The 27,013-nt window shown below is 37.9% G+C and overlaps 3 protein-coding genes across 6 annotated transcripts in view; all 3 read left to right on the plus strand.

Moving 5' to 3' along the window:
• LOC131281924 (cAMP-dependent protein kinase type II regulatory subunit) overlaps window positions 1-3,703 on the plus strand; it is a 39,512-nt gene extending 35,809 nt beyond the window's left edge. For 3 of the 4 annotated variants that reach the window (XM_058311288.1, XM_058311290.1, XM_058311291.1), the window contains exon 10: window positions 1,501-3,703. In XM_058311288.1, coding sequence (XP_058167271.1) covers window positions 1,501-1,631 — 131 coding nt within the window. In that variant the 3' untranslated portion in view covers window positions 1,632-3,703. Of the gene's footprint in view, window positions 1-148; window positions 318-1,500 lie in introns of those variants that run through there. The other variant, XM_058311289.1, reaches the window with a different exon arrangement.
• A 5,043-nt stretch (window positions 3,704-8,746) lies between these two features.
• Window positions 8,747-11,025, plus strand: LOC131294547 (tropomyosin beta chain-like). The gene is made up of 5 exons (XM_058322592.1): window positions 8,747-9,031; window positions 10,115-10,187; window positions 10,360-10,530; window positions 10,785-10,903; window positions 10,981-11,025. Exons 1-5 carry the CDS (start codon window positions 8,747-8,749, stop codon window positions 11,023-11,025), a joined length of 693 nt encoding a protein of 230 aa, XP_058178575.1.
• A 3,642-nt stretch (window positions 11,026-14,667) lies between these two features.
• On the plus strand, window positions 14,668-26,408 carry LOC131294548 (serine-aspartate repeat-containing protein F-like). Its single transcript, XM_058322593.1, has 16 exons — window positions 14,668-14,952; window positions 16,036-16,108; window positions 16,281-16,420; window positions 20,872-20,944; window positions 21,117-21,287; window positions 24,273-24,586; window positions 24,647-24,710; window positions 24,777-24,961; window positions 25,030-25,081; window positions 25,142-25,182; window positions 25,244-25,295; window positions 25,376-25,503; window positions 25,567-25,639; window positions 25,806-25,966; window positions 26,031-26,197; window positions 26,276-26,408. The coding sequence occupies exons 1-16, from the start codon at window positions 14,668-14,670 to the stop codon at window positions 26,406-26,408; spliced, it is 2,112 nt and encodes a 703-aa protein (XP_058178576.1).
• Window positions 26,409-27,013: the final 605 nt, after the last annotated feature.

Raw genomic sequence — 27,013 nt, forward strand, 5'->3', positions numbered from 1 at the left:
AATCTAAATTGGTGGCCGTGTTTTCCGATACACGATACCATCATACGGCTCGGCGCACCGTTAATGTTCACGTGCGTAAATGTACGCCGTTCACTTGCTCTCGTGGGTTAAAAATATTCCCTCGATGCCACCGTTCATTTTGCCACAGTCTTAGAAACGGAGTGTTTTGAACGATTGCTAGGAAATTGCATCGATGTGCTACTTCGCAGCATGCAACACTATCGTTACATTGACGATGGTGTTTACGAAATGATTCGTGAAGCCTGCCAAAGGGCCTAAATTGGTTCGGTGTAAAATGTAAACATGGGTTTTCGAGTCTGTTGAAATAAAACTTCCATTATGGTACAATGTTCAACATATTCAGTGCCCACCACAATTTCAATGTTAGCACGACTAGTTTTAAAACCAACATACTATTAAGATGGACGTCCACCACTAACTAAAAATGTTCATGTTGTGATTCTGTTTTCATAGAAGATTGTAAACTCAAATGTAACAGTAACTGTAAGTTCAAACAGACTAAATTGTCCATTGAACAAACTAAACTAAATAAATAAATAAATAAATAAATAAATAAATAAATAAATAAAATGTTAGTTTATAAAAACTAATCATCACACTCTTATTAACACTAAAATGTATTCATATGACTTGACTTGCTGGCTTACAGTTAAGCTGTGTAATATGTTGCACTAAATGCAAATCTGCTCTCATTTGCTGAAAATGTTATGTCTAAATTTAATAAACCTAAAAGGCTTGCCACATGTGTTAACAGTTTTTCGCATCTATATTAAATCATTGTAAAGTGCTTTCTAACATGCGCTTGCGAACCATCCTCAGAAGGATGTGTGAATTTCATTCTGTTTTTTTGTTTTGGTTCTTTGTGGTTTGGCCACGTTATTGCCCGTAACCTTATTTGTCTCGCTACTCTCTACACTGCAACCAAATATGAAGTTATTGATTTTTCTCTTGAAAACGTTGGCCACATGCCATATGCTTGCAAACCTATAAAAGAAGCAGTTCATTGTTTTCTCTCAAACAACTTTTGCCGAACGGAACAGTGTGAAGTTACGTTTCATACAATCTTACTTACACGTTGATACATACACTTAAAAATTGCAAGATGCACACGACTAACGTTTGCACTGGTGTAACATTCATAGCGCCTTTCAAAACAAAAGGTAAGAGTTTGAAAACTGTTTTTATCAATTCAGAAATGTTGATAAACAATTGGCACTGTTAAAAATGGACCTGTCTGTGGTTGTATGTGTGTGTGTGTTGTAAACATTGTTTATTAAAAATTGTTATCAGTAAGTAGATTGTAAGTTAGCCTATCATGTTATTAATACCTTTGATTTGGTATCTTTACCGAAAGATTGATCGAATTGGTAGCTTTATTGGCCTTGAATTACCGTTCACCTTACCTTCTTGTTATGCTACAGTTCAATAGTTTTCTGATATACAAGTGAACTTATTATACATGGTTCGATGTTTTTTCAGTCTTGGACGTTGACGCCTTCGAACGTCTGCTTGGACCGTGCATGAACATCATGAAGCGCAACATCGGTGACTACGAGACGCAGCTGGTTAAAATCTTTGGCAGCAAAAACAACATTACCGACATCCGATAAGGCGTTCGGCATGTGCCCAAATGTTTGATTTCATGTGCAATGAACGACGACGTATGGACGGAGCGATACACCTTCGACGTAGACCGTACAGAAACCAGTCATTAAGGAACACCTAGGATCGCCATCATCTTGAATATGAAAACTCCTTCGCTTCCCCGGTTTTTACTCCCAAGCGATACAAGGAATTAATAGAACGAAAGAATGAAAGATACAGCTGCTACCAATAATAACAATGGCACATCTAAAAGTGTTATCAACAGGAGGATATAGATACACCAGGGGAGTGAAGTAAAGAAAATAGTGAGGGAAAATAAACACTCAAAGTGAACCTGCCTGTCTGCTTAATCCAAATTGTAGTACCGTACGAGCAGCATTTCGTAGATATTGATACTTGATACTGATTTTATTTAAACCAAATTAGCTGCCCCGCTCGTGATCGTTAAGCACAAAAGAAACAGGAATCATCGATAGTCGAATCCGCAGGAATTCAATTGTTGCAAGCAAAAATCAGAAAACTATCGATATTCATACATGGGATGATTACTGATTAACCAGCCCAACCACGCACCGGACTTGAAGATAAAATAATAAAAATAATAATAATAATAAAATGGTAGAGTAGGACATATTTTGTGTGCTAAAAATGATGGTACAGAGCAAGAATATCATTATCTATGAGGATTACAAATCACCACCGCTGCCGAACGCATCAGACACCCTTATAGCAAACGAATGGGGAGTAAAAATCTTCAGAAACACAACCGAACGACGGTCGAGGGTGTAATGACGGTAGTACGGAAAAATGTGTCGGAATAATTGTGGATTGTGGAAAGCGAGTAAAAGTTGTACTATAGCTACCCATGCTATAATTCATATCGAAATCCTGCGCAAAATTGGACAGTATAATGTAGCTGATAAGTTGTGCACTAAAGCAAGCAAAGTAGGATTTACAATAATATATAATTATCTATAAATAGGTTTAATGCGCTCATCCGTTTCTTCGGTTATCTACCGTGGGTATCCATCGAGTGGTTGATTTAAGTGTTGAAGGAGGTTAAAGAAAATGTTATCAGCAATGAGTTTGAAACCAATAACGACAGCGATAAGAAGTTGCATTAGCCGAACTTGTATTAAGAGCCGTAGTGCGTTGCATTGTTTGATCTTAGTTTGTAGGTGTTTTTATCTGTTTCGATTTCCTAATTTATTAACTTCCGTTTTTTTGTTATACATGCTCTATTCCACCTAAACGGAGTAGGAAAAAAGCACATAGATTCAAGGTGAAACAATGGTATGAGTGTGTATGGAAAACCCCACTACAGAGGTATTATTTAAAGTCGGAATAAATTGTATGGGCAGGGCTGGAATGAAGCAGAAAGGGAAAATAGTAAAATGAAAGCGGTGTAATCGTTCAACAATATTTTGCTAGACCATTGGAGCTGCACGAGTGATATCGTCGTGAGTCGCAGAAGTGAAGTCTGTTGAGCCCATCGGTTGGTTCCAGGATGACAACAAAAACCCAACAGCAAGAACCAGTGCGATCAGAGAAATTGCCATAATAATCGATTGAAGTAGTTAGTAAGCAGTGAGTGGAAAGTTTAAAACGAAAAACAGTATCAAACATGAATATATTATAGACCCAAGGCGCATAAAACAACTTAAAAAAAACAGAACAAAACCTTTTGAACATAAATATAGTTTTGCATAGCCCATTGCAATGCGAAACTGCTGCTGCAACTGACGTTGAACGAAGAAGAGAAAGCAGAATAGTAATAAATACAACAAGATATATACTTATATATATAAAGAGATACTACAGCATGCGTCTATGGAGTTGAAGGAAGGTTGGACAGACTGAGTGTGAAAGCATTTTTGGAGAAACGTCGGCAGAGAAGCACAATCCGTACTCGTAACATCGGAAAAATTAAATTTAAAAAGCATGTTGCGAGAGTAGCACAGACAAAAAATCAAATGTGTTCCTTCCCCACTGCTCAGCATACATATGTTGGGTGGTAGAGCAAAAGTCCTGCAAAATAAAATCCCCACTGCTATCCTAGAGCTATAATTCCTCTGCATTCGATCATTGCATCACAGTGTTGGACGAGAGGACATTGATGCAGTGTGGAAACCGTGTGCTTTAGTTTTTGTTTTGCCTGCGTGGTTTTCTACACTATCGCAAGCCGGGCTCAGCACCAGTTGCGAAAAGATATGACACGTATGCATATTTGAACGGATCATCCTGATATTAGTATTTTTATGTATATGTGCATTAACTAGTGGAAAGAAAAGCGCCAGAACAAGAAAAAAACTCATTCATATGAAACATAAGCGCAAAAAAACAAATTTGGCCATGCTGTCCTGAATATTGTCAACAGTATTTGGAAGAATCTCGCCGTGCGCCAAAGTGATTCATCTAATATCAATGTATCAAGGGCGTAGCTAGTTTGCACCTGGAAAACACACACTGTATCGAGCCCTCCCTAGGAGGCATCCTAGAACCCGGCCACCCGCCCTACCTATCGCTTTGAACGGTTTCAAGTAGCGGAAACAGACAACAAAAACACAGAAAAGTCCCGTAAACCAAGGCAACATCAAGGAAGACGTGGTTCGCTGGGTTGGACCAAAGGGCGACTATTCAAGAGACGGTCCATATATCTGCTGGAGTTTTGAGTTGTATTTTGCATGTTTTCACCACGTTCAACATATCAAGATAGCGTTTGTACCGATGCATGCCACAACAAGATGGGAAATCTAGCGGTCGTTTGATATCTGTGTAAACAAGATTTTGTAGTGATACTTGCTATCGGTTCTGGTAGAATACATCGGCTTCGTTACTCGTTGCGAGCGTGATGTTAAAAGAAGTGGCCATAGTTGAAGCGCATAGCGAGCAAGTATGGTCCCTCGTTGTACATTCTGTTGCTGGTGAACGGCCGGCGTTATCGTGAAAGGCCCGTGCAGGCTTTTTCAACCAGAAATCCGTTCTTACAACTACGATCTTTCATAGTTTTTGTGGGTCGTAGCATTCTTTGGCTGGACCTGACGAAGCCTACCTTGATACACGCTCGCCTAACTGAACACACTTACTGATTGTCTCCCTGTACTCTACACAATACCGCGCCTGAAACTATCCGTAATACCTCTCTGTCAAAGAAGAAAACATAAGCAACAAAGAAAAAAAATATTCGCCGTCTTGAGGAAACAAAACATTACGCGCAGTCAGGAATGCCGGGGGACACAAAGAATCGTATTTCTATAAACGTAGGCAGAAAGAGGAATGCTTGCTGACGCAAGGAAACAAATAATGAAAATCGTTGACATCTTAAATGTGCCCTTTTATCCAACAGAGATTTACATATAAATGAGCAAATGCAGAAAACAAAATAACCTTACACTTAATTAGTCACACGGCTAGAGCTACACAGACCGGCAAGCGCTAATGCTCATCCAGCAGCACGTTTCACGGTGTGTTGGAGCAGTTCTTAAGCGAGAAAGAAAATTTAATCCAAGCTGGTAGCAACGCTAAGCTCCGAAGCTGGTGGTAGCAAACACAAAAATCTATCTGGCGGAATAGAAAGATATTTTCGATCGTCTACACTTCTTGTTATATTTTCGTTCATTTCATAGGTATATGAAGAGCTTATACGAAGTGGTAAGATCACTGGCCGCAAAAGACCGTAAGTGGCACCAGGCGGACAGCGGACGGCATGTAATACAATCGTAACGGATAAAATTAGATAAAATGTGCAACACTCTCTCGTACCCCAAATCCCCTCGCGCCCATATACAGACACAGGAAAAATCATAAACAGGCAAATCAAAAGGAGTAATTTTATTGTATTTCAAAGGATGCGTTTACATATGTGGATCGTTGAAAATTATGAAAAGCAAAGCTTAAAAGAAGAAACCAGTCGAGTATAATACGCTAGGATGCACATTTCGGAAATCTGTAAGTTAAGCTTGAAAGCAAGACCGCCAACTTGTTACTCTCCGTTAGCGTGATTAATTTACTATGCACGTGTGACGATTTAGAGTCCTTCGGGAGCCAACAGTTAGTCGTCCATTGCAACTGGAATGATTTGAAATAACAAAAGTAGTGCGCTGACGGTCGGGAAAATAAATGAGATCCTAGAGTTCAGCTTTCTTTTCCTTGATGAAGTGCGTGAAGTTCTTCCTTAACACGCCACATGGTTTGAGACACTAGTTGACGCATGCTGTATCAACACTTGTTTAACAGATGGCGAGTAAATCTTTAGCGTAGCCTTTCGACGTACGTCGTGTACTCCACAGAAAATGCTGGCCATTTTCATTTTAAGAGTTGTTTATTTAATAATAATTTTATCATACATTAATCAACCGGAATGTTGGTTCGTGACGCTGTAGCAAGGGATAAAATAAATGGTTAAAAGCACCTTTATTTAACAATCTGCAACGTTCGTAGCCTCGGTATGTTTTCTTCTTACGTCTCGTTTCTTATGGCACCTTGTAAAGGAAGAACGGTTCATATAGTAAACATATTGCATGCAGTGGACATTTGGCAACGTTAATTTGTTTGCAAAAATATCACGTACTGATCAACTGTATTTTTTTAGATGAATAAAATATATATAAAAAAATAGTTCACAATATCATGTGCGTGGAAAGCCGATTGAATTTATTCACAATGAAAAAGTATAATAGAATTGCGAATACTTGAAAACTCGTTTATCTAAAAACTATGTTCAATTTCTTGCCAGAGTTTTTGTTTAGAAAATATTATCAAATTTATGCTTACTGTTGTTATCTTCGAAAACTATTTCCCCCACACACTTCTAGAACCCCTATATAACATGCAATCCCTAATGGACGATCATGAACTGTGTAATGGCCGAATGCTTCCCTGTGTGCATAAATACAACCCAATGTAACAATTTAAGCCATTTGGAAAAAAAGTAATGGCTTGTGTAGAATGTCCTGTTTTTTTCTTTCAAATTTTTCCCTTACAAATCAAAACATGAAACCAGTGTAGGAAACTGTCGATTAAAACTCGGTTTAGTACTGTTTTTATTTGATCGTTTCGTTCGTAGCTTTAAAGGCAAGAGAAATTAATGAAAACAACAAACTATGCGTAACAAAGAACAAACAAAACCCAGATGAAAAAAAAGAATTAACAAAACCAACATGTTGCTGTCTCGTTATTGAAGGTGTCGTATTTAAAAATAAAAAGGAAATAAAATGAAAGTAGTAATAAATCATACGCCAATGTGTACAAAAATAGATTGCTCGTTGTTTTATGCTTCTAAATTTTTTCTTCGCAAATTTACATGATGACATAAATTGGGTGTTTTCCACAATTGTATTTGCCATGGCTAGATGTTTGCAACGTTCACTTCCTTGGTTAACGTATGTTTTATGTAAGAGTAAGCTTTTCTCGGGTAGTTTTGAGGTTTAAGTAAAATATAACATTTTTAAAAGATTTGAAATACCGAACAAAAGATTGAATTTTTTTAATCGCTAGAATTCGCTAGAACAAAACACTTTCCATCTCTTCATTGACTTTAAAGCCGCATATGATAGCATAGCCAGGGTAAAACTGTATCAAGCCATGAGCTCATTTGGAATCCCGGCTAAATTGATCAGACTTGTAAGAATGACCATGACCAACGTCACTTGTCAGGTGAAGGTGGATGGAAAACTCTCAAGTTCCTTTGCTACCACCAAGGGACTGCGCCAAGGGGATGGGCTTGCCTGCATACTCTTCAACCTAGCGCTAGAGAGGGCCATCCGAGACTCGGAGGTGGAAACTTCGGGGACCATCTTCTATAAGTCAATCCAGATCCTGGCATACGCTGATGATATTGATATTATTGGTAGAAGGCTCTCCTATGTAGCAGAAGCATACCAAAGGATCGAGCAAGCGGCGAATAACCTTGGGCTGCAGATAAACGAGGGGAAAACCAAGATGATGGTGGCACCATCAGCGGCCCTGCCAACAATTGCCGAAAGCCTACGCGGGGGTGACGTACAAGTAGGTGAACGCACTTTTGAAGTCGTCCAAAATTTCACCTATCTTGGGTCAAAGGTCAGCACCGACAACAACATTGAAGATGAAATTCGCGCTAGGGTGCTGGCAGCCAACCGGTCGTATTACAGTCTGAGAAATCTCTTCCACTCACGATACCTGTCAAGACAGTCGAAGCTGGGACTATACCGAACATTCATAGTACCAGTGCTCACATACGCCTCCGAGACATGGACTCTGTCCAAATCTGACGAAACCCTCTTAGCCGTGTTCGAGAGGAAGATGCTCAGGAGGATTTTTGGCCCCGTATGTGAGGAGGGACAATGTAGGAGCCGCTATAACGACGAGCTCTACGAGCTGTACGGTGACCTTACTGTCGTACAGCGAATTAGACTCGCCAGGCTCCGGTGGGCTGGTCATGTCATGAGAATGGCACCGGACGACCCAGCCCGTAAAGTCCTTTTAGGCTGTCCCCAAGGACAGAGGAGGCGTGGTAGGCCTAAATTGAGATGGAAGGATGGAGTAGACGAAGCCGCCAATAAAGCCGGGATACGGAATTGGACCAGCGTGGCGAGCGACCGTGAGCGGTTTCGGATGGAGCTTCGTCAGGCCAAGACCGCTCAGCGGTTGTAGCGCCACATAAGTAAGTAAGTAAGAATTCGCTTATTTTGAGGTGCTGTTGTGATGTCAGATATACCAATTTTTCCGATGCCCAGTTTGTTCTGGATTTGTTTTTATAAGATTAGATTAGTAGGATCGTTTATTGAATTTTTAATGATGATGTGTGGTCGTTATAAAACAAATATATTTAAACTTTTTGATATCCATTATTCGTGGATTGATTGTTTGTACCTAATATGTTCCACTGATATTACATGATACCTTTTCTAAGCCTTTTTCTAGACCGTTGGCATTTTCACGTTAAGTTTTCCCAGCAGCACCAGTCATTTTCCGATTGGTTTATTTTCGGTTCATCTCGATGCGCAAAGCAGCTAGGACGCATGCGTATCCCGGTTGAGTCAGAGATGAACATCAATTTGTTTATAAGACATTGGTCCGGATATCTTCTGGTTAGTTGTTTGAAAAACATCCTACGTTGAACATTACTACTCCTTTTAAAATGGCTAGTGCTAAAATACTGCAACGTGCCGAGACGGCAATGGAAATTGGTGAGGATTTTCTAGTGTCGGACGAAGATGACGACGACGATGCCGACGAGGGCAGTGAAAACATGCCGTGCAGTGAGGATGCCGACGAAGAACGAGGAGAGGGAGAGGATGAAGCTGACGACGCAACAAAGTCAAACGCATCTGAATCTGTGTGTGAATCAAAAAGTGAGCAAAATGATCACAAACAGGACGAAACCGCTTCAACCTCAAATTCTACTAAGGATGGTAAAACGAAGGTAGAGGAATGGTAATGTGAAGTTAAATCGGTTGCTGATGAGCGCCAATTGTATTCACAGAAATCTGAAAAGGGTTTGGTGAACAAACTGAAAAATTACGTAGGAGGTGTTATGCGGCCTAGCGGTGAGTGAACCGTCCTAGGAATGATTCATGAAAATGACTCATTGTGTGGTATTTAAAGCTTCAAAGTTGCAGTGGGAAGCCGGCTTAAACATTAAGGCATCGAACAGGGATTCTCAGCCCAACTCGGATAATGCTGGAAATCGAAAGCAAACTTCTCGACCACCGAAAGATGAAGAGAAAATCAATTCGCCTATTGATACAGCTGAAATCAAACGTGTAAGCTGAATAATAATTCGATTACCGAAGGCTGAACATAATTATCATTTTTGTATTTATTTTTTTTGAAATGAAGTTGCGAAAGGAAAATAAGCGACTGGAAAAACTGGCTGACAAATTTCTGAACGGTAAAGTTTTTAACCCCACTTTTGCTATCCACTAGCTAAAATAAATTATTGTCATTGCAGAAATCATCCAGTTGAAAACAAGAATCGGAGAACTGTCTGAGGTAATGTTTTGATACATCAATGTAGATTGATTAAAGCTTGCAAGTAATTTGTCCATTATGAGTTAAGTAAACACTTTTATCTATCCAATGTAGGTGGGAGGTCAACTGGCGGCTACCCGGAGCTGTTATGATAGCTTGAAAGCAGGTTAGTAAGTGTAGATCAGGTTAGTAAGAACCGTTGACTAGCAGGCAATTAGAATTTCCTTACAAATGAGTTATTTTGCCAATATTCCTGAGTTGCTTGTTTTTAAGATACCGGATTACTAACAGTAAGCAAGCAAAGAAAACATATCTACATATTTTTTTTATGCACAATAGAATTGAAGGAATCCCAAAACAACCGAGAAAGTTTGCTCAACAAAATTGACAAACAATCCGAGGAACACTGTGTTGAGTTCAATCGATTGAATGAAGAGCTTAAGAAAACGGCCAAAGACCTCTTAATGGTATGAAAAGTTATGCAAGTTTGTTTCAAATTTCTTCACGTTCATTAAGTATTCTTTTAAATTTATAGATGGAACAGGAGAAGAAATCCTTTGAAGATAAATATAAACTGAACGAAGATGCATTATCATCAATGAAGGAAGGTAAGTATATTTGCTAGACACGTTTTAGAAACAATCTGCTAGTAACAGTAAAATTGTTCTTCCCATTGATCATCATAACCGATACGCTACGCAGAGCAGGTATATTCCATCCTATTTTCTTCAGTAAATTTGCAAAGTTTTATAAATCTTTACTTTTTATTCGATTCCCAAGAGCTTGAAAAACTGAAGGCTGAACAAATTACGAATGTAGAGAATCATTACTCCGAAATGAATCGTCTCACCGAAGATTTGCGGAAAGCTGAAGAAGAAAAAAGTCAGTTGACCTCTCAACATCAGTACAAAGTGAAGGAGGTAGCTACAAGTGACAAGTTCATAAGAAATTGTAAGCAATACAATGTGTTTATTTTGCCTTTTAGTTCGAACAAAGAATTAAGGATGTACAGAATCGTAAACAGACGGCAGAAGCAGAAGTGAATCGACTAAACACGGATTTAAAAAAAATAAAACAGGAGAAAACTGTCCTTATCAATGAACATCAGCGTACAGTTTATAATGTAATTGTAAATGACAAGTCCACAAGAAAAATAGTAATAAATGGTGTTTATTTTACCTTTCAGCTCCAAACCACAAATACAGATTTGGATTATCGTAGAAATCTGGCGGAAACAGAAGTGAATCGACTCTCAGCAAAAGTAAAGCAACTTGAATATGAGAAACGTAACCTGTCCAGTCAATATGAGGATGAAGTGAACAGGGTACTTACAGATGATAAGTCCAGACGAAAAGTATGTGATTATATTTTATGTAAATTGTATATTTTTTTATCTTTCAGCTCAACGAACAGCTTAGACAGGCGCAATATCGCAACCAATATTAGCAGCTCAAACAATAATTATCCCTTCCTTAATCCTTTTCTGAATAACTTTTCTGAAGCTATTTCGTTCGGTGAGCCACCTAGGCAGGTGAGTTTAGTGTACCACAAGTGTAGTGCAGAGCTAGAATAATGCTACACTTGGCAGATGTAGATGACTGACTCACTGGATGGATGGATTGTTTGATAATTTAATAAATTTGGTACATTTCTTTGTTGCTAACGTAGTTTTCGGTTTGTCGGATATGTTTTCTTTTCATATGGCCATCTTTTTTCGAAAGAATGATGTGGAAGTTTTAGCTGTTAATAGTAAGTGGTAGTGTTTTGCAGTATTGAGTACAGTTGTACCGAAACAAGAGTTGCCTCTTTTATACCCACTATATTTCTCCTTCACGACCTTCTTCTCATTATAAAGGACAACATCTTCGCGTGTATGGTGAACTGAAACTGAAAATTTAGAATTGTTCGCTGTGAAGTGTTCAGTGTGTAATTTTGGATGTACAATTTGAATTTTTCTTGATTTGTTCTAAATGAAATCAAACTTATTTGCTCGGTGGAGAGTCCTTCGGGAGCCAACAGTTAGTCGTCCATTGCAACTGGAATGATTTGAAATAACAAAAGTAGTGCGCTGACGGTCGGGAAAATAAATGAGATCCTAGAGTTCAGCTTTCTTTTCCTTGATGAAGTGCGTGAAGTTCTTCCTTAACACGCCACATGGTTTGAGACACTAGTTGACGCATGCTGTATCAACACTTGTTTAACAGATGGCGAGTAAATCTTTAGCGTAGCCTTTCGACGTACGTCGTGTACTCCACAGAAAATGCTGGCCATTTTCATTTTAAGAGTTGTTTATTTAATAATAATTTTATCATACATTAATCAACCGGAATGTTGGTTCGTGACGCTGTAGCAAGGGATAAAATAAATGGTTAAAAGCACCTTTATTTAACAATCTGCAACGTTCGTATCCTCGGTATGTTTTCTTCTTACGTCTCGTTTCTTATGGCACCTTGTAAAGGAAGAACGGTTCATATGGTAAACATATTGCATGCAGTGGACATTTGGCAACGTTAATTTGTTTGCAAAAATATCACGTACTGATCAACTGTATTTTTTTAGATGAATAAAATATATATAAAAAAATAGTTCACAATATCATGTGCGTGGAAAGCCGATTGAATTTATTCACAATGAAAAAGTATAATAGAATTGCGAATACTTGAAAACTCGTTTATCTAAAAACTATGTTCAATTTCTTGCCAGAGTTTTTGTTTAGAAAATATTATCAAATTTATGCTTACTGTTGTTATCTTCGAAAACTATTTCCCCCACACACTTCTAGAACCCCTATATAACATGCAATCCCTAATGGACGATCATGAACTGTGTAATGGCCGAATGCTTCCCTGTGTGCATAAATACAACCCAATGTAACAATTTAAGCCATTTGGAAAAAAAGTAATGGCTTGTGTAGAATGTCCTGTTTTTTTCTTTCAAATTTTTCCCTTACAAATCAAAACATGAAACCAGTGTAGGAAACTGTCGATTAAAACTCGGTTTAGTACTGTTTTTATTTGATCGTTTCGTTCGTAGCTTTAAAGGCAAGAGAAATTAATGAAAACAACAAACTATGCGTAACAAAGAACAAACAAAACCCAGATGAAAAAAAAGAATTAACAAAACCAACATGTTGCTGTCTCGTTATTGAAGGTGTCGTATTTAAAAATAAAAAGGAAATAAAATGAAAGTAGTAATAAATCATACGCCAATGTGTACAAAAATAGATTGCTCGTTGTTTTATGCTTCTAAATTTTTTCTTCGCAAATTTACATGATGACATAAATTGGGTGTTTTCCACAATTGTATTTGCCATGGCTAGATGTTTGCAACGTTCACTTCCTTGGTTAACGTATGTTTTATGTAAGAGTAAGCTTTTCTCGGGTAGTTTTGAGGTTTAAGTAAAATATAACATTTTTAAAAGATTTGAAATACCGAACAAAAGATTGAATTTTTTTAATCGCTAGAATTCGCTAGAACAAAACACTTTCCATCTCTTCATTGACTTTAAAGCCGCATATGATAGCATAGCCAGGGTAAAACTGTATCAAGCCATGAGCTCATTTGGAATCCCGGCTAAATTGATCAGACTTGTAAGAATGACCATGACCAACGTCACTTGTCAGGTGAAGGTGGATGGAAAACTCTCAAGTTCCTTTGCTACCACCAAGGGACTGCGCCAAGGGGATGGGCTTGCCTGCATACTCTTCAACCTAGCGCTAGAGAGGGCCATCCGAGACTCGGAGGTGGAAACTTCGGGGACCATCTTCTATAAGTCAATCCAGATCCTGGCATACGCTGATGATATTGATATTATTGGTAGAAGGCTCTCCTATGTAGCAGAAGCATACCAAAGGATCGAGCAAGCGGCGAATAACCTTGGGCTGCAGATAAACGAGGGGAAAACCAAGATGATGGTGGCACCATCAGCGGCCCTGCCAACAATTGCCGAAAGCCTACGCGGGGGTGACGTACAAGTAGGTGAACGCACTTTTGAAGTCGTCCAAAATTTCACCTATCTTGGGTCAAAGGTCAGCACCGACAACAACATTGAAGATGAAATTCGCGCTAGGGTGCTGGCAGCCAACCGGTCGTATTACAGTCTGAGAAATCTCTTCCACTCACGATACCTGTCAAGACAGTCGAAGCTGGGACTATACCGAACATTCATAGTACCAGTGCTCACATACGCCTCCGAGACATGGACTCTGTCCAAATCTGACGAAACCCTCTTAGCCGTGTTCGAGAGGAAGATGCTCAGGAGGATTTTTGGCCCCGTATGTGAGGAGGGACAATGTAGGAGCCGCTATAACGACGAGCTCTACGAGCTGTACGGTGACCTTACTGTCGTACAGCGAATTAGACTCGCCAGGCTCCGGTGGGCTGGTCATGTCATGAGAATGGCACCGGACGACCCAGCCCGTAAAGTCCTTTTAGGCTGTCCCCAAGGACAGAGGAGGCGTGGTAGGCCTAAATTGAGATGGAAGGATGGAGTAGACGAAGCCGCCAATAAAGCCGGGATACGGAATTGGACCAGCGTGGCGAGCGACCGTGAGCGGTTTCGGATGGAGCTTCGTCAGGCCAAGACCGCTCAGCGGTTGTAGCGCCACATAAGTAAGTAAGTAAGAATTCGCTTATTTTGAGGTGCTGTTGTGATGTCAGATATACCAATTTTTCCGATGCCCAGTTTGTTCTGGATTTGTTTTTATAAGATTAGATTAGTAGGATCGTTTATTGAATTTTTAATGATGATGTGTGGTCGTTATAAAACAAATATATTTAAACTTTTTGATATCCATTATTCGTGGATTGATTGTTTGTACCTAATATGTTCCACTGATATTACATGATACCTTTTCTAAGCCTTTTTCTAGACCGTTGGCATTTTCACGTTAAGTTTTCCCAGCAGCACCAGTCATTTTCCGATTGGTTTATTTTCGGTTCATCTCGATGCGCAAAGCAGCTAGGACGCATGCGTATCCCGGTTGAGTCAGAGATGAACATCAATTTGTTTATAAGACATTGGTCCGGATATCTTCTGGTTAGTTGTTTGAAAAACATCCTACGTTGAACATTACTACTCCTTTTAAAATGGCTAGTGCTAAAATACTGCAACGTGCCGAGACGGCAATGGAAATTGGTGAGGATTTTCTAGTGTCGGACGAAGATGACGACGACGATGCCGACGAGGGCAGTGAAAACATGCCGTGCAGTGAGGATGCCGACGAAGAACGAGGAGAGGGAGAGGATGAAGCTGACGACGCAACAAAGTCAAACGCATCTGAATCTGTGTGTGAATCAAAAAGTGAGCAAAATGATCACAAACAGGACGAAACCGCTTCAACCTCAAATTCTACTAAGGATGGTAAAACGAAGGTAGAGGAATGGTAATGTGAAGTTAAATCGGTTGCTGATGAGCGCCAATTGTATTCACAGAAATCTGAAAAGGGTTTGGTGAACAAACTGAAAAATTACGTAGGAGGTGTTATGCGGCCTAGCGGTGAGTGAACCGTCCTAGGAATGATTCATGAAAATGACTCATTGTGTGGTATTTAAAGCTTCAAAGTTGCAGTGGGAAGCCGGCTTAAACATTAAGGCATCGAACAGGGATTCTCAGCCCAACTCGGATAATGCTGGAAATCGAAAGCAAACTTCTCGACCACCGAAAGATGAAGAGAAAATCAATTCGCCTATTGATACAGCTGAAATCAAACGTGTAAGCTGAATAATAATTCGATTACCGAAGGCTGAACATAATTATCATTTTTGTATTTATTTTTTTTGAAATGAAGTTGCGAAAGGAAAATAAGCGACTGGAAAAACTGGCTGACAAATTTCTGAACGGTAAAGTTTTTAACCCCACTTTTGCTATCCACTAGCTAAAATAAATTATTGTCATTGCAGAAATCATCCAGTTGAAAACAAGAATCGGAGAACTGTCTGAGGTAATGTTTTGATACATCAATGTAGATTGATTAAAGCTTGCAAGTAATTTGTCCATTATGAGTTAAGTAAACACTTTTATCTATCCAATGTAGGTGGGAGGTCAACTGGCGGCTACCCGGAGCTGTTATGATAGCTTGAAAGCAGGTTAGTAAGTGTAGATCAGGTTAGTAAGAACCGTTGACTAGCAGGCAATTAGAATTTCCTTACAAATGAGTTATTTTGCCAATATTCCTGAGTTGCTTGTTTTTAAGATACCGGATTACTAACAGTAAGCAAGCAAAGAAAACATATCTACATATTTTTTTTATGCACAATAGAATTGAAGGAATCCCAAAACAACCGAGAAAGTTTGCTCAACAAAATTGACAAACAATCCGAGGAACACTGTGTTGAGTTCAATCGATTGAATGAAGAGCTTAAGAAAACGGCCAAAGACCTCTTAATGGTATGAAAAGTTATGCAAGTTTGTTTCAAATTTCTTCACGTTCATTAAGTATTCTTTTAAATTTATAGATGGAACAGGAGAAGAAATCCTTTGAAGATAAATATAAACTGAACGAAGATGCATTATCATCAATGAAGGAAGGTAAGTATATTTGCTAGACACGTTTTAGAAACAATCTGCTAGTAACAGTAAAATTGTTCTTCCCATTGATCATCATAACCGATACGCTACGCAGAGCAGGTATATTCCATCCTATTTTCTTCAGTAAATTTGCAAAGTTTTATAAATCTTTACTTTTTATTCGATTCCCAAGAGCTTGAAAAACTGAAGGCTGAACAAATTACGAATGTAGAGAATCATTACTCCGAAATGAATCGTCTCACCGAAGATTTGCGGAAAGCTGAAGAAGAAAAAAGTCAGTTGACCTCTCAACATCAGTACAAAGTGAAGGAGGTAGCTACAAGTGACAAGTTCATAAGAAATTGTAAGCAATACAATGTGTTTATTTTGCCTTTTAGTTCGAACAAAGAATTAAGGATGTACAGAATCGTAAACAGACGGCAGAAGCAGAAGTGAATCGACTAAACACGGATTTAAAAAAAATAAAACAGGAGAAAACTGTCCTTATCAATGAACATCAGCGTACAGTTTATAATGTAATTGTAAATGACAAGTCCACAAGAAAAATAGTAATAAATGGTGTTTATTTTACCTTTCAGCTCCAAACCACAAATACAGATTTGGATTATCGTAGAAATCTGGCGGAAACAGAAGTGAATCGACTCTCAGCAAAAGTAAAGCAACTTGAATATGAGAAACGTAACCTGTCCAGTCAATATGAGGATGAAGTGAACAGGGTACTTACAGATGATAAGTCCAGACGAAAAGTATGTGATTATATTTTATGTAAATTGTATATTTTTTTATCTTTCAGCTCAACGAACAGCTTAGACAGGCGCAATATCGCAACCAATATTAGCAGCTCAAACAATAATTATCCCTTCCTTAATCCTTTTCTGAATAACTTTTCTGAAGCTATTTCGTTCGGTGAGCCACCTAGGCAGGTGAGTTTAGTGTACCACAAGTGTAGTGCAGAGCTAGAATAATGCTACACTTGGCAGATGTAGATGACTGACTCACTGGATGGATGGATTGTTTGATAATTTAATAAATTTGGTACATTTCTTTGTTGCTAACGTAGTTTTCGGTTTGTCGGATATGTTTTCTTTTCATATGGCCATCTTTTTTCGAAAGAATGATGTGGAAGTTTTAGCTGTTAATAGTAAGTGGTAGTGTTTTGCAGTATTGAGTACAGTTGTACCGAAACAAGAGTTGCCTCTTTTATACCCACTATATTTCTCCTTCACGACCTTCTTCTCATTATAAAGGACAACATCTTCGCGTGTATGGTGAACTGAAACTGAAAATTTAGAATTGTTCGCTGTGAAGTGTTCAGTGTGTAATTTTGGATGTACAATTTGAATTTTTCTTGATTTGTTCTAAATGAAATCAAACTTATTTGCTCGGTGGAGAGTCCTTCGGGAGCCAACAGTTAGTCGTCCATTGCAACTGGAATGATTTGAAATAACAAAAGTAGTGCGCTGACGGTCGGGAAAATAAATGAGATCCTAGAGTTCAGCTTTCTTTTCCTTGATGAAGTGCGTGAAGTTCTTCCTTAACACGCCACATGGTTTGAGACACTAGTTGACGCATGCTGTATCAACACTTGTTTAACAGATGGCGAGTAAATCTTTAGCGTAGCCTTTCGACGTACGTCGTGTACTCCACAGAAAATGCTGGCCATTTTCATTTTAAGAGTTGTTTATTTAATAATAATTTTATCATACATTAATCAACCGGAATGTTGGTTCGTGACGCTGTAGCAAGGGATAAAATAAATGGTTAAAAGCACCTTTATTTAACAATCTGCAACGTTCGTATCCTCGGTATGTTTTCTTCTTACGTCTCGTTTCTTATGGCACCTTGTAAAGGAAGAACGGTTCATATGGTAAACATATTGCATGCAGTGGACATTTGGCAACGTTAATTTGTTTGCAAAAATATCACGTACTGATCAACTGTATTTTTTTAGATGAATAAAATATATATAAAAAAATAGTTCACAATATCATGTGCGTGGAAAGCCGATTGAATTTATTCACAATGAAAAAGTATAATAGAATTGCGAATACTTGAAAACTCGTTTATCTAAAAACTATGTTCAATTTCTTGCCAGAGTTTTTGTTTAGAAAATATTATCAAATTTATGCTTACTGTTGTTATCTTCGAAAACTATTTCCCCCACACACTTCTAGAACCCCTATATAACATGCAATCCCTAATGGACGATCATGAACTGTGTAATGGCCGAATGCTTCCCTGTGTGCATAAATACAACCCAATGTAACAATTTAAGCCATTTGGAAAAAAAGTAATGGCTTGTGTAGAATGTCCTGTTTTTTTCTTTCAAATTTTTCCCTTACAAATCAAAACATGAAACCAGTGTAGGAAACTGTCGATTAAAACTCGGTTTAGTACTGTTTTTATTTGATCGTTTCGTTCGTAGCTTTAAAGGCAAGAGAAATTAATGAAAACAACAAACTATGCGTAACAAAGAACAAACAAAACCCAGATGAAAAAAAAGAATTAACAAAACCAACATGTTGCTGTCTCGTTATTGAAGGTGTCGTATTTAAAAATAAAAAGGAAATAAAATGAAAGTAGTAATAAATCATACGCCAATGTGTACAAAAATAGATTGCTCGTTGTTTTATGCTTCTAAATTTTTTCTTCGCAAATTTACATGATGACATAAATTGGGTGTTTTCCACAATTGTATTTGCCATGGCTAGATGTTTGCAACGTTCACTTCCTTGGTTAACGTATGTTTTATGTAAGAGTAAGCTTTTCTCGGGTAGTTTTGAGGTTTAAGTAAAATATAACATTTTTAAAAGATTTGAAACACCGAACAAAAGATTGAATTTTTTTAATCGCTACAATTCGCTTATTTTGAGGTGCTGTTGTGATGTCAGATATACCAATTTTTCCGATGCCCAGTTTGTTCTGGATTTGTTTTTATAAGATTAGATTAGTAGGATCGTTTATTGAATTTTTAATGATGATGTGTGGTCGTTATAAAACAAATATATTTAAACTTTTTGATATCCATTATTCGCGGATTGATTGTTTGTACCTAATATGTTCCACTAATATTACATGATATCTTTTCTAAGCCTTTTTCTAGACCGTTGGCATTTTCACGTTAAGTTTTCTCAGCAGCACCAGTCATTTCTCGACTGGTTTATTTTCGGTTCATCTCGATGCGCAAAGCAGCTAGGACGCATGCGGACGTATCCCGGTTGAGTCAGAGATGAACATCGATTTGTTTATAAGACATTGGTCCGGATATCTTCTGGTTAGTTGTTTGAAAAACATCCTACGTTGAACATTACTACTCCTTTTAAAATGGCTAGCGCTAAAATACTGCAACGTGCCGAGACGGCAAGGAAAAAGTGAGCAAAATGATCACAAACAGGACGAAACCGCTTCAACGTCAAATTCTACTAAGGATGGTAAAACGAAGGTAGAGGAATGGTAATGTGAAGTTAAATCGGTAGCTGATGAGCGCCAATTGTATTCACAGAAATCTGAAAAGGGTTTGGTGAACAAACTGAAAAATTTCGTAGGAGGTGTTATGCGGCCTAGCGGTGAGTGAACCGTCCTAGGAATGATTCATGAAAATGACTCATTGTGTGGTTTTTAAAGCTTCAAAGTTGCAGTGGGAAGCTGGCTTAAACATTAAGGCATCGAACAGGGATTCTCAGCCCAACTCGGATAATGCTGGAAATCGAAAGCAAACTTCTCGACCACCGAAAGAAGAAGAGAAAACCAATTCGTCTATTGATGCAGCTGTAGTCGAGCGTGTAAGCTAAATAATTATTCGATTACCGAAGACTGAACATAATTATCATGTTTGTATATATTTTTTGTGAAATGAAGTTGCGAAAGGAAAATAAGCGACTGGAAAAACTGGCTGACAAATTTCTGAACGGTAAAGTTTTTAACCACACTTTTGCTACCCACTAGCTAAAATAAATTATTGTCATTGCAGAATACATCCAGATGAAAACAAGAATCGGAGAACTCTCGGAGGTAATGTTTTGATACATCAATGTAGATTGATTCGAGCTTCTAAGTAATTTGTCCATTATGAGTTAAGTAAACACTTTTATCTATCCAATGTAGGTGGGAGGTCAACTGGCGGCTACCCGGAGCTGTTATGATAGCTTGAAAGCAGGTTAGTAAGTGTAGATGTTAGAACCGTTGACTAGCCAGCAATAAGAATTTCCTTGTAAATGAGTTATTTTCTCAACATTCCTGAGCTGCTTGTTTTTAAGTTGTTGCTGTCTCGTTATTCGTATTCTTCTTCTTCTTGGCGTAAACGACCTCTTGGTCATGCCTGCCCGTTAAGGGCTTACGAGACTTGTTTCCCTGTTGTACGTACGTGGATAGTCAGTCCTCTCGTACAGGGGAGGGTCCGGTCTCGGTTGGGATTCGAACCCACGCCGTCGAGGTGGTGAGCCCCGGCGCTCATGGGCCGTTTTTCTAACCGGCGCTACCGCTCGGCTGTCGCGGACCCCCCAATCGTATTACTAACAGTAAGTAAGCAAAGAAAACATATCTACATAATTTTTTTATGCACCAATAGAATTGAAGGAATTGCAAAACAACCGAGAAAGTTTGCTCAACAAAATTGACAAACAATCCGAGGAACACTGTGTTGAGGTCGATCGATTGAATGAAGAGCTTAAGAAAACGGCCAAAGACCTCTTAACGGTATGAAAAGTAATGCAAGTTTGTTTCAAATTTCTTCACGTTCATTGAGTATTCGTTTAAATTTATAGATGGAACAGGAGAAGAAATCCTTTGAAGATAAATATAAACTGAACGAAGATGCATTATCATCAATGAAGGAAGGTAAGTATATTTGCTAGACACGTTTTAGAAACAATCTGCTAGTAACAGTAAAATTGTTCTTCCCATTGATCATCATAACCGATACGCTACGTAGAGCAGGTATATTCCATCATATTTTCTTCAGTAAATTTGCAAAGTTTTATAAATCTTTACTTTTTATTCGACTCCCAAGAGCTTGAAAAACTGAAGGCTGAACTAATTACGAATGAAGAGAATCATTACTCCGAAATGAATCGTCTCACCGAAGATTTGCGGAAAGCTCAAGAAGAAAAAAGTCAGTTGACCTCTCAACATCAGTACAAAGTGAACGAGGTAGCTACAAGTGACAAGTTCATAAGAAATTGTAAGCAATACAATGTGTTTATTTTTCCTTTTAGTTCGAACGAAGAATTAAAGATGTACAGAATCGTAAACAGACGGCAGAAGCAGAAGTGGATCGACTAAACACGGATTTAAAAAAAATAAAACAGGAGAAGACTGTCCTTATCAATGAACATCAGCGTACAGTTTATAATGTAATTGTAAATGATAAGTCCACAAGAAAAATAGTAATAAATGGTGTTTATTTTACCTTTCAGCTCCAAACCACAAATACGGATTTGGATTATCGTAGAAATCTGGCGGAAACAGAAGTGAATCGACTCTCAGCAGAAGTAAAGCAACTTGAATGTGAGAAACGTAACCTGTGCACTCAATATGAGAATGAGGTGAAAAGGGTACTTACAGATGATAAGTCTAGACGAAAAGTATGTAATTATATTTTATGTCAAATGTATATTTTTTTATCTTTCAGTTCGGCAGTTCGCAGTATCGCAACTAATATTAGCAGCTCAAACAATAATTATCCCTTCCTTAATCCTTTTCTGAATAACTTTTCTGAAGCTATTTCGTTCGGTGAGCCACCTTTGGTGTATCACAAGTGTAGTGCAGAGCTAGAATAATGCTACACTTGGCAGATGTAGATGACTGACTCACTGGATGGATGGATTGTTTGATAATTTAATAAATTTGGTACATTTCTTTGTTGCAAACGTACTTTTCGGTTTGTCGGATATGTTTTCTTTTCATATGGCCATCTTTTTTCGAAAGAATGATGTTGAAGTTTTAGCTCTTAATAGTAAGTGGTAGTGTTTTGAAGTATTGAGTACAGTTGTACCGAAACAAGAGTTGCCTCTTTTATACCCACTATATTTTTCCTTCACGACCTTCTTCTCATTATAAAGGACAACATCTTCGCGTGTATGGTGAACTGAAACTGAAAATTTAAAATTGTTCGCTAACTGTGAAGTGTTCAGAGTGTAATTTTGGATGTACAATTTGAATTTTTCTTGATTTGTTCTAAATGAAATCAACCTTATTTACTCGGTGGAGAGTTCTTCGGGAGCCAACGGTTAGTCGTCCATTGCAACTGGAATGATTTGAAATAACAAAAATAGTGCGCTGACGGTCGGGAAAATAAATGAAATCCTAGAGTTCAGCTTTCTTTTCCTTGATGAAGTGCGTGAAGTTCTTCCTTAACACGCCACAACACTTGTTTAACAGATGGCGAAATCTTTAGCGTAGCCTTTCGACGTACGTCGTGTACTCCACAGAAAATGCTGGTCATTTTCATTTTAAGAGTTGTTTATTTAATAATAATTTTATCATACATTAATCAACCGGAATGTTGGTTCGTGACGCTGTAGCAAGGGGTAAAATAAATGGTTACAAGCACCTTTATTTAACAATCTGCAACGTTCGTAGCCTCGGTATGTTTTTTTCTTACGTCTCGTTTCTTATCGCAACTTGTAAAGGAAGAACGGTTCATATGGTAAACATATTGCATGCAGCGGACATTTGGCAACGTTAATTTGTTTGCAAAAATATCACGTACTGATAAACTGTATTTTTTTAGATTAATAAAATATATAAAAAAAGAATAGTTCACAATATCATGTGCGTGGAAAGCCGATTGAATTTATTCACAATGAAAAAGTAGAATAGAATTGCGTTACTTGAAAACTCGTTTATCTAAAATTTATCTTCAATTTCTTGCCAGAGTTTTTGTTTAGAAAATATTATCAAATTTATGCTTACTGTTGTTATCTTCGAAAACTATTTCCCCCACACACTTCTAGAACCCCTATATAACATGCAATCCCTAATGGACGATCATGAACTGTGTAATGGCCGAATGCTTCCCTGTGTGCATAAATACAACCCAATGTAACAATTTAAGCCATTTGGGAAAAAGTAATGGCTTGTGTAGAATGTCCTGTTTTTTTCTTTCAAATTTTTCCCTTACAAATCAAAACATGAAACCAGTGTAGGAAACTGTCGATTAAAACTCGGTTTAGTACTGTTTTGATTTGATCGTTTCGTTCGTAGCTTTAAAGGCAAGAGAAATTAATGAAAACAACAAACTATGCGTAACAAAGAACAAACAAAACCCAGATGAAAAAAAGCCCAGATGAAAAATTAACAAAACCAACATGTTGCTGTCTCGTTATTGACGGTGTCGTATTTAAAAATAAAAAGGAAATAAAATGAAAGTAGTAATAAATCATACGCCAATGTGTACAAAAATAGATTGCTCGTTGTTTTATGCTTCTAAATTTTTTCTTCGCAAATTTGCATGATGACATACATTGGGTGTTTTCCACAATTGTATTTGCCATGGCTAGAAGATGTTTGCAACGTTCACTTCCTTGGTTAACGTAAGAGTAAGTTTTTCTCCTGTAGCTTGGAGATATACACAAAAAAATGACATTTTTGAAAGGTTTAAAACACCGAACAAAAGATCCAAATTTAATTGCTAGAATTCGCTTATTTTGAGGTGCTGTTGTGGTGTCAGATATGCCTTTTCCGAGGCCCAGTTTGTTCTGGATTAGTTTCATGTTCTTGCACTGATACATTGGTATAACATTTATTCTAAATCGAAAGTTTAGTGTATCTCGAATTTTTAATTTTAAATAAAAAATTTTTAAATAATAAATATTGTGTGGTCGTTATAAAACAAATAAATTTAAATTTTTTGATATCTCTTATTTGTGGATTGATTGCTTGTAATATGTTCCACTGATATTACATGATATCTTTTCTAAGCCATTTCTAGACCGTTAAGATTTTCACGTTAAGTTTTCCCAGCAGCACCAGTCATTTCTCGATTGGTTTATTTTCGGTTCATCTCGATGCGCAAAGCAGCTTGGACGCATGCGTATCCCGGTTGAGTCAGAGATGAACATCAATGTGTTTATGATACACTGACGTGGAAATTAGTTTACGAATTTTCAGAAGGCAACAAAATTTCAGTGCATTGTATCTTGCTCAGTTTTCTTGCGTTTAGTAGTTTCAGAAACACCCAGCGTTGAACATCATCATTCGTTTCAAATGGCTAGCGCTAGAATACTGCAACGTGCCGAGACGGCAATGGAAATTGCTGGGGATTTTCTTTTTGCGGACGAAGACGGCGACACCGATGACGATGCCGACGAGGGTAGTGAAAATTGCAGTGAGGATGCCGATGCAGAAGGAGAAAATGATGCTGACGACGAAACAAAGTCAAACGCGTCGGAATCCGCCGCATCAAAAAGCGACCAAAAGGATGGCGAACGGAAGGAAAACGATTCTGCCTCAAATTCTACTACGGATGGTAAAACGAAGGTAGAGGAATGGTAATGTGAAGTTAAATCGGTAGCTGATATGTGCATGTTACGTTTACAGAAATCCGAAAAGGGTGTGGCGAAAAAACTGAAGAGTCTTATGGGTGTTGTTACGCGGCCTCTCGGTGAGTGAAGCGCATACACAATTTCATGATGATTCATGGAAATATACCTTTCGGTGATATTTAAAGGTTCTAAGTTGCAGTGGAGAGTTGACTTCAATTTTGAGGCATCAAATAGGGCCGCGAAAACTAACAATCGGAAAAGAGATTCCCAACCCAACACGGTCAATACTGCTGACCGTAAGAAAACCACTCGGGCTCCAAAAGATGAAGAGAAACCCAACTCGTCTATTGATGCTGGTGAAATCAAGCGTGTAAGTTGGATAAGCCAGGTGGTGCCAGAACATCATTTTTATTAAATACTTTTCTATGTGCAACCTAGTTACGAAAGGAAAACAAAGTATTGGAAAAGCTGGCCGATATGTTTCTGGATGGTAATGATTTTCACTCCATGTTAACTTCTCACGCGCTAATGTAAATGTGTTTCGTTGTAGAATACATCCAGTTGAAAAGAAAATTCGGAGAGCTGTCGGAGGTACGTTTTTGACTCGGTAATTTGTAATAAAATAATAAACACTTTTACCTCTCTTATGTAGGTCGAAGGTCAACTGGCGGCTGCCCGGAGCAGCTATGATAGCCTGAAGGCAGGTTGGTGTGCGGAAAAGTAAAGATTATAATTATCAAAATTACCTTTAAAAAAACTCTTTCAATTCTTTAAACTACAACAGAACTGAAGGAATCGCAAAGCAACCGCGAAAGTTTGCTCAACAAAATGGCCAAACAATCCGAAGAGCACCGTGTTGAGGTCGCTCGATTGAATGATGAACTTAAGAAAATTGGGAAAGACCTCTCAAAGGTATGAAACGTTTGGCATATGTTTTCAATTTTTTTTTCATAGAGTATTATATTAAATTTATAGATGGCACAGGAGAAGAAGTCTATTGAAGATAAACATAAAAAGAATGAAGATGCGTTATTAATAATGAGGAAAGGTAAGTATAAGTACTTATTTTTAAGTCAATTATTAAAAATAATATTAAAATTACAAGAGGTTTATTTATATCATTAATCAGCATATCAAATACCGCACGATAAACAATTTTATTTAACTGGATTTACAAAGTTTGATACATTTTTGCTTTTTATTCGTTTCCCCAGAGCTGGAAAATCTATCATCTGTTCGCGATAGTTTGAAGACAGAGTTGATGAACCAGGAAGAGAAATTTCGTTCCGAATCAAATCGATTCTCCGAAGATTTGAGTAAATCGAAAAATGAGATAAGTGAGCTATCTACTCACCATCAGAGCACAATAAACGAGGTACTTACATTTGATTAGATAATGTGGCAAATAAGTAGTAAATTGAGTCCCTTTTACCTTTTAGCTGAAAAGAGATATTAATGGCGCGGAAGATCGTAGAAAACTGGCAGAAGTCGAAGTTTTGCGGCTGCAACATAGACTCAGTGAGCTCGAAAATGAAAGGGACACTTTGCGATCTAACCTCAACAGTAGTACGGCCAAAGTGAACGAGTTACGTCGTGCAATCGCGGTGTAAGTATGGGCCCGACTGCTCGGAATATTATAACGGAATGTAGGAAACCAATGTAATGTATTATTGCACTCTTTTAGACTTGAATCCAACGCATCGACATCCACGACGGTGGATATTTCAAATAAAGGACCGTTCACATGTCCTTTGTGTGGAGAGGAGTTCGGATCGTTGGCAAATATGCAGCTACACGCGGAAGACTGCTGCACATAGGCTATAGCATTTATTTAAAATAAGGCAAAGAAAATAAAATACGTTTGCTAAATTACGTTTGCTCTATCACTAGCAAACATGACGCGATAAGTTGATAGTTTTTGAATATTTTTTCTGAATACCACAATGTTGAAAACAAAAACGGACTTTTGTTAGATTGCAGAACAACCACACGAAATAATTTTCCCATATTTAATATATACTATTTAACATCGTTATATAACCTGAAAGTAAGAGAATTGAAGAGAGCTGCCCAAGTTTCTAACTAAAGGCTAAAATGCCGCAACGTTCACTCAGCGTTCGCATTCGTACACTCAAGGAATAAACAATCATAATTATTGTCAATTAAACAAGTTGTTTTTTTAGTTTTAAATGGTTCGTTTGATGGAGATTCTATATCGTCGTGTTATGAGTTGATTGCTTGAAATTAACTGTTCTGATATACATGATATCTTTTCTAAGTCACCTGGTTACTTAGTAGGATTTACGTTGGTTACTTAGTACATCGAGTTTTGGTTCATTTCCACGACATGCGCAAAGCAGCTAAGCCACATGCCGGTTGAATCAGGAATGAACATGAATTTGTTTTTAAGACATTGGCTCGC

Source organism: Anopheles ziemanni, chromosome 2 (genome assembly GCF_943734765.1).
Source record: "Anopheles ziemanni chromosome 2, idAnoZiCoDA_A2_x.2, whole genome shotgun sequence".
Classification (NCBI taxonomy): domain Eukaryota; kingdom Metazoa; phylum Arthropoda; class Insecta; order Diptera; family Culicidae; genus Anopheles; species Anopheles ziemanni.

Bases quoted from the DNA above. Each gene is read 5' to 3' on its own strand.
- LOC131294547 (XM_058322592.1), top strand. From the start codon at position 8,747: ATGGCTAGTGCTAAAATACTGCAACGTGCCGAGACGGCAATGGAAATT. The intron at 9,032-10,114 runs GTAGAGGAATGG...TTAAATTTATAG, and splicing joins CTAAGGATGGTAAAACGAAG to ATGGAACAGGAGAAGAAATC. The intron at 10,531-10,784 runs GTAAGCAATACA...CCACAAATACAG, and splicing joins TGACAAGTTCATAAGAAATT to ATTTGGATTATCGTAGAAAT.
- LOC131294548 (XM_058322593.1), top strand. From the start codon at position 14,668: ATGGCTAGTGCTAAAATACTGCAACGTGCCGAGACGGCAATGGAAATT. The intron at 16,421-20,871 runs GTAGCTACAAGT...TTAAATTTATAG, and splicing joins ATCAGTACAAAGTGAAGGAG to ATGGAACAGGAGAAGAAATC. The intron at 25,183-25,243 runs GTACGTTTTTGA...TCTCTTATGTAG, and splicing joins AATTCGGAGAGCTGTCGGAG to GTCGAAGGTCAACTGGCGGC.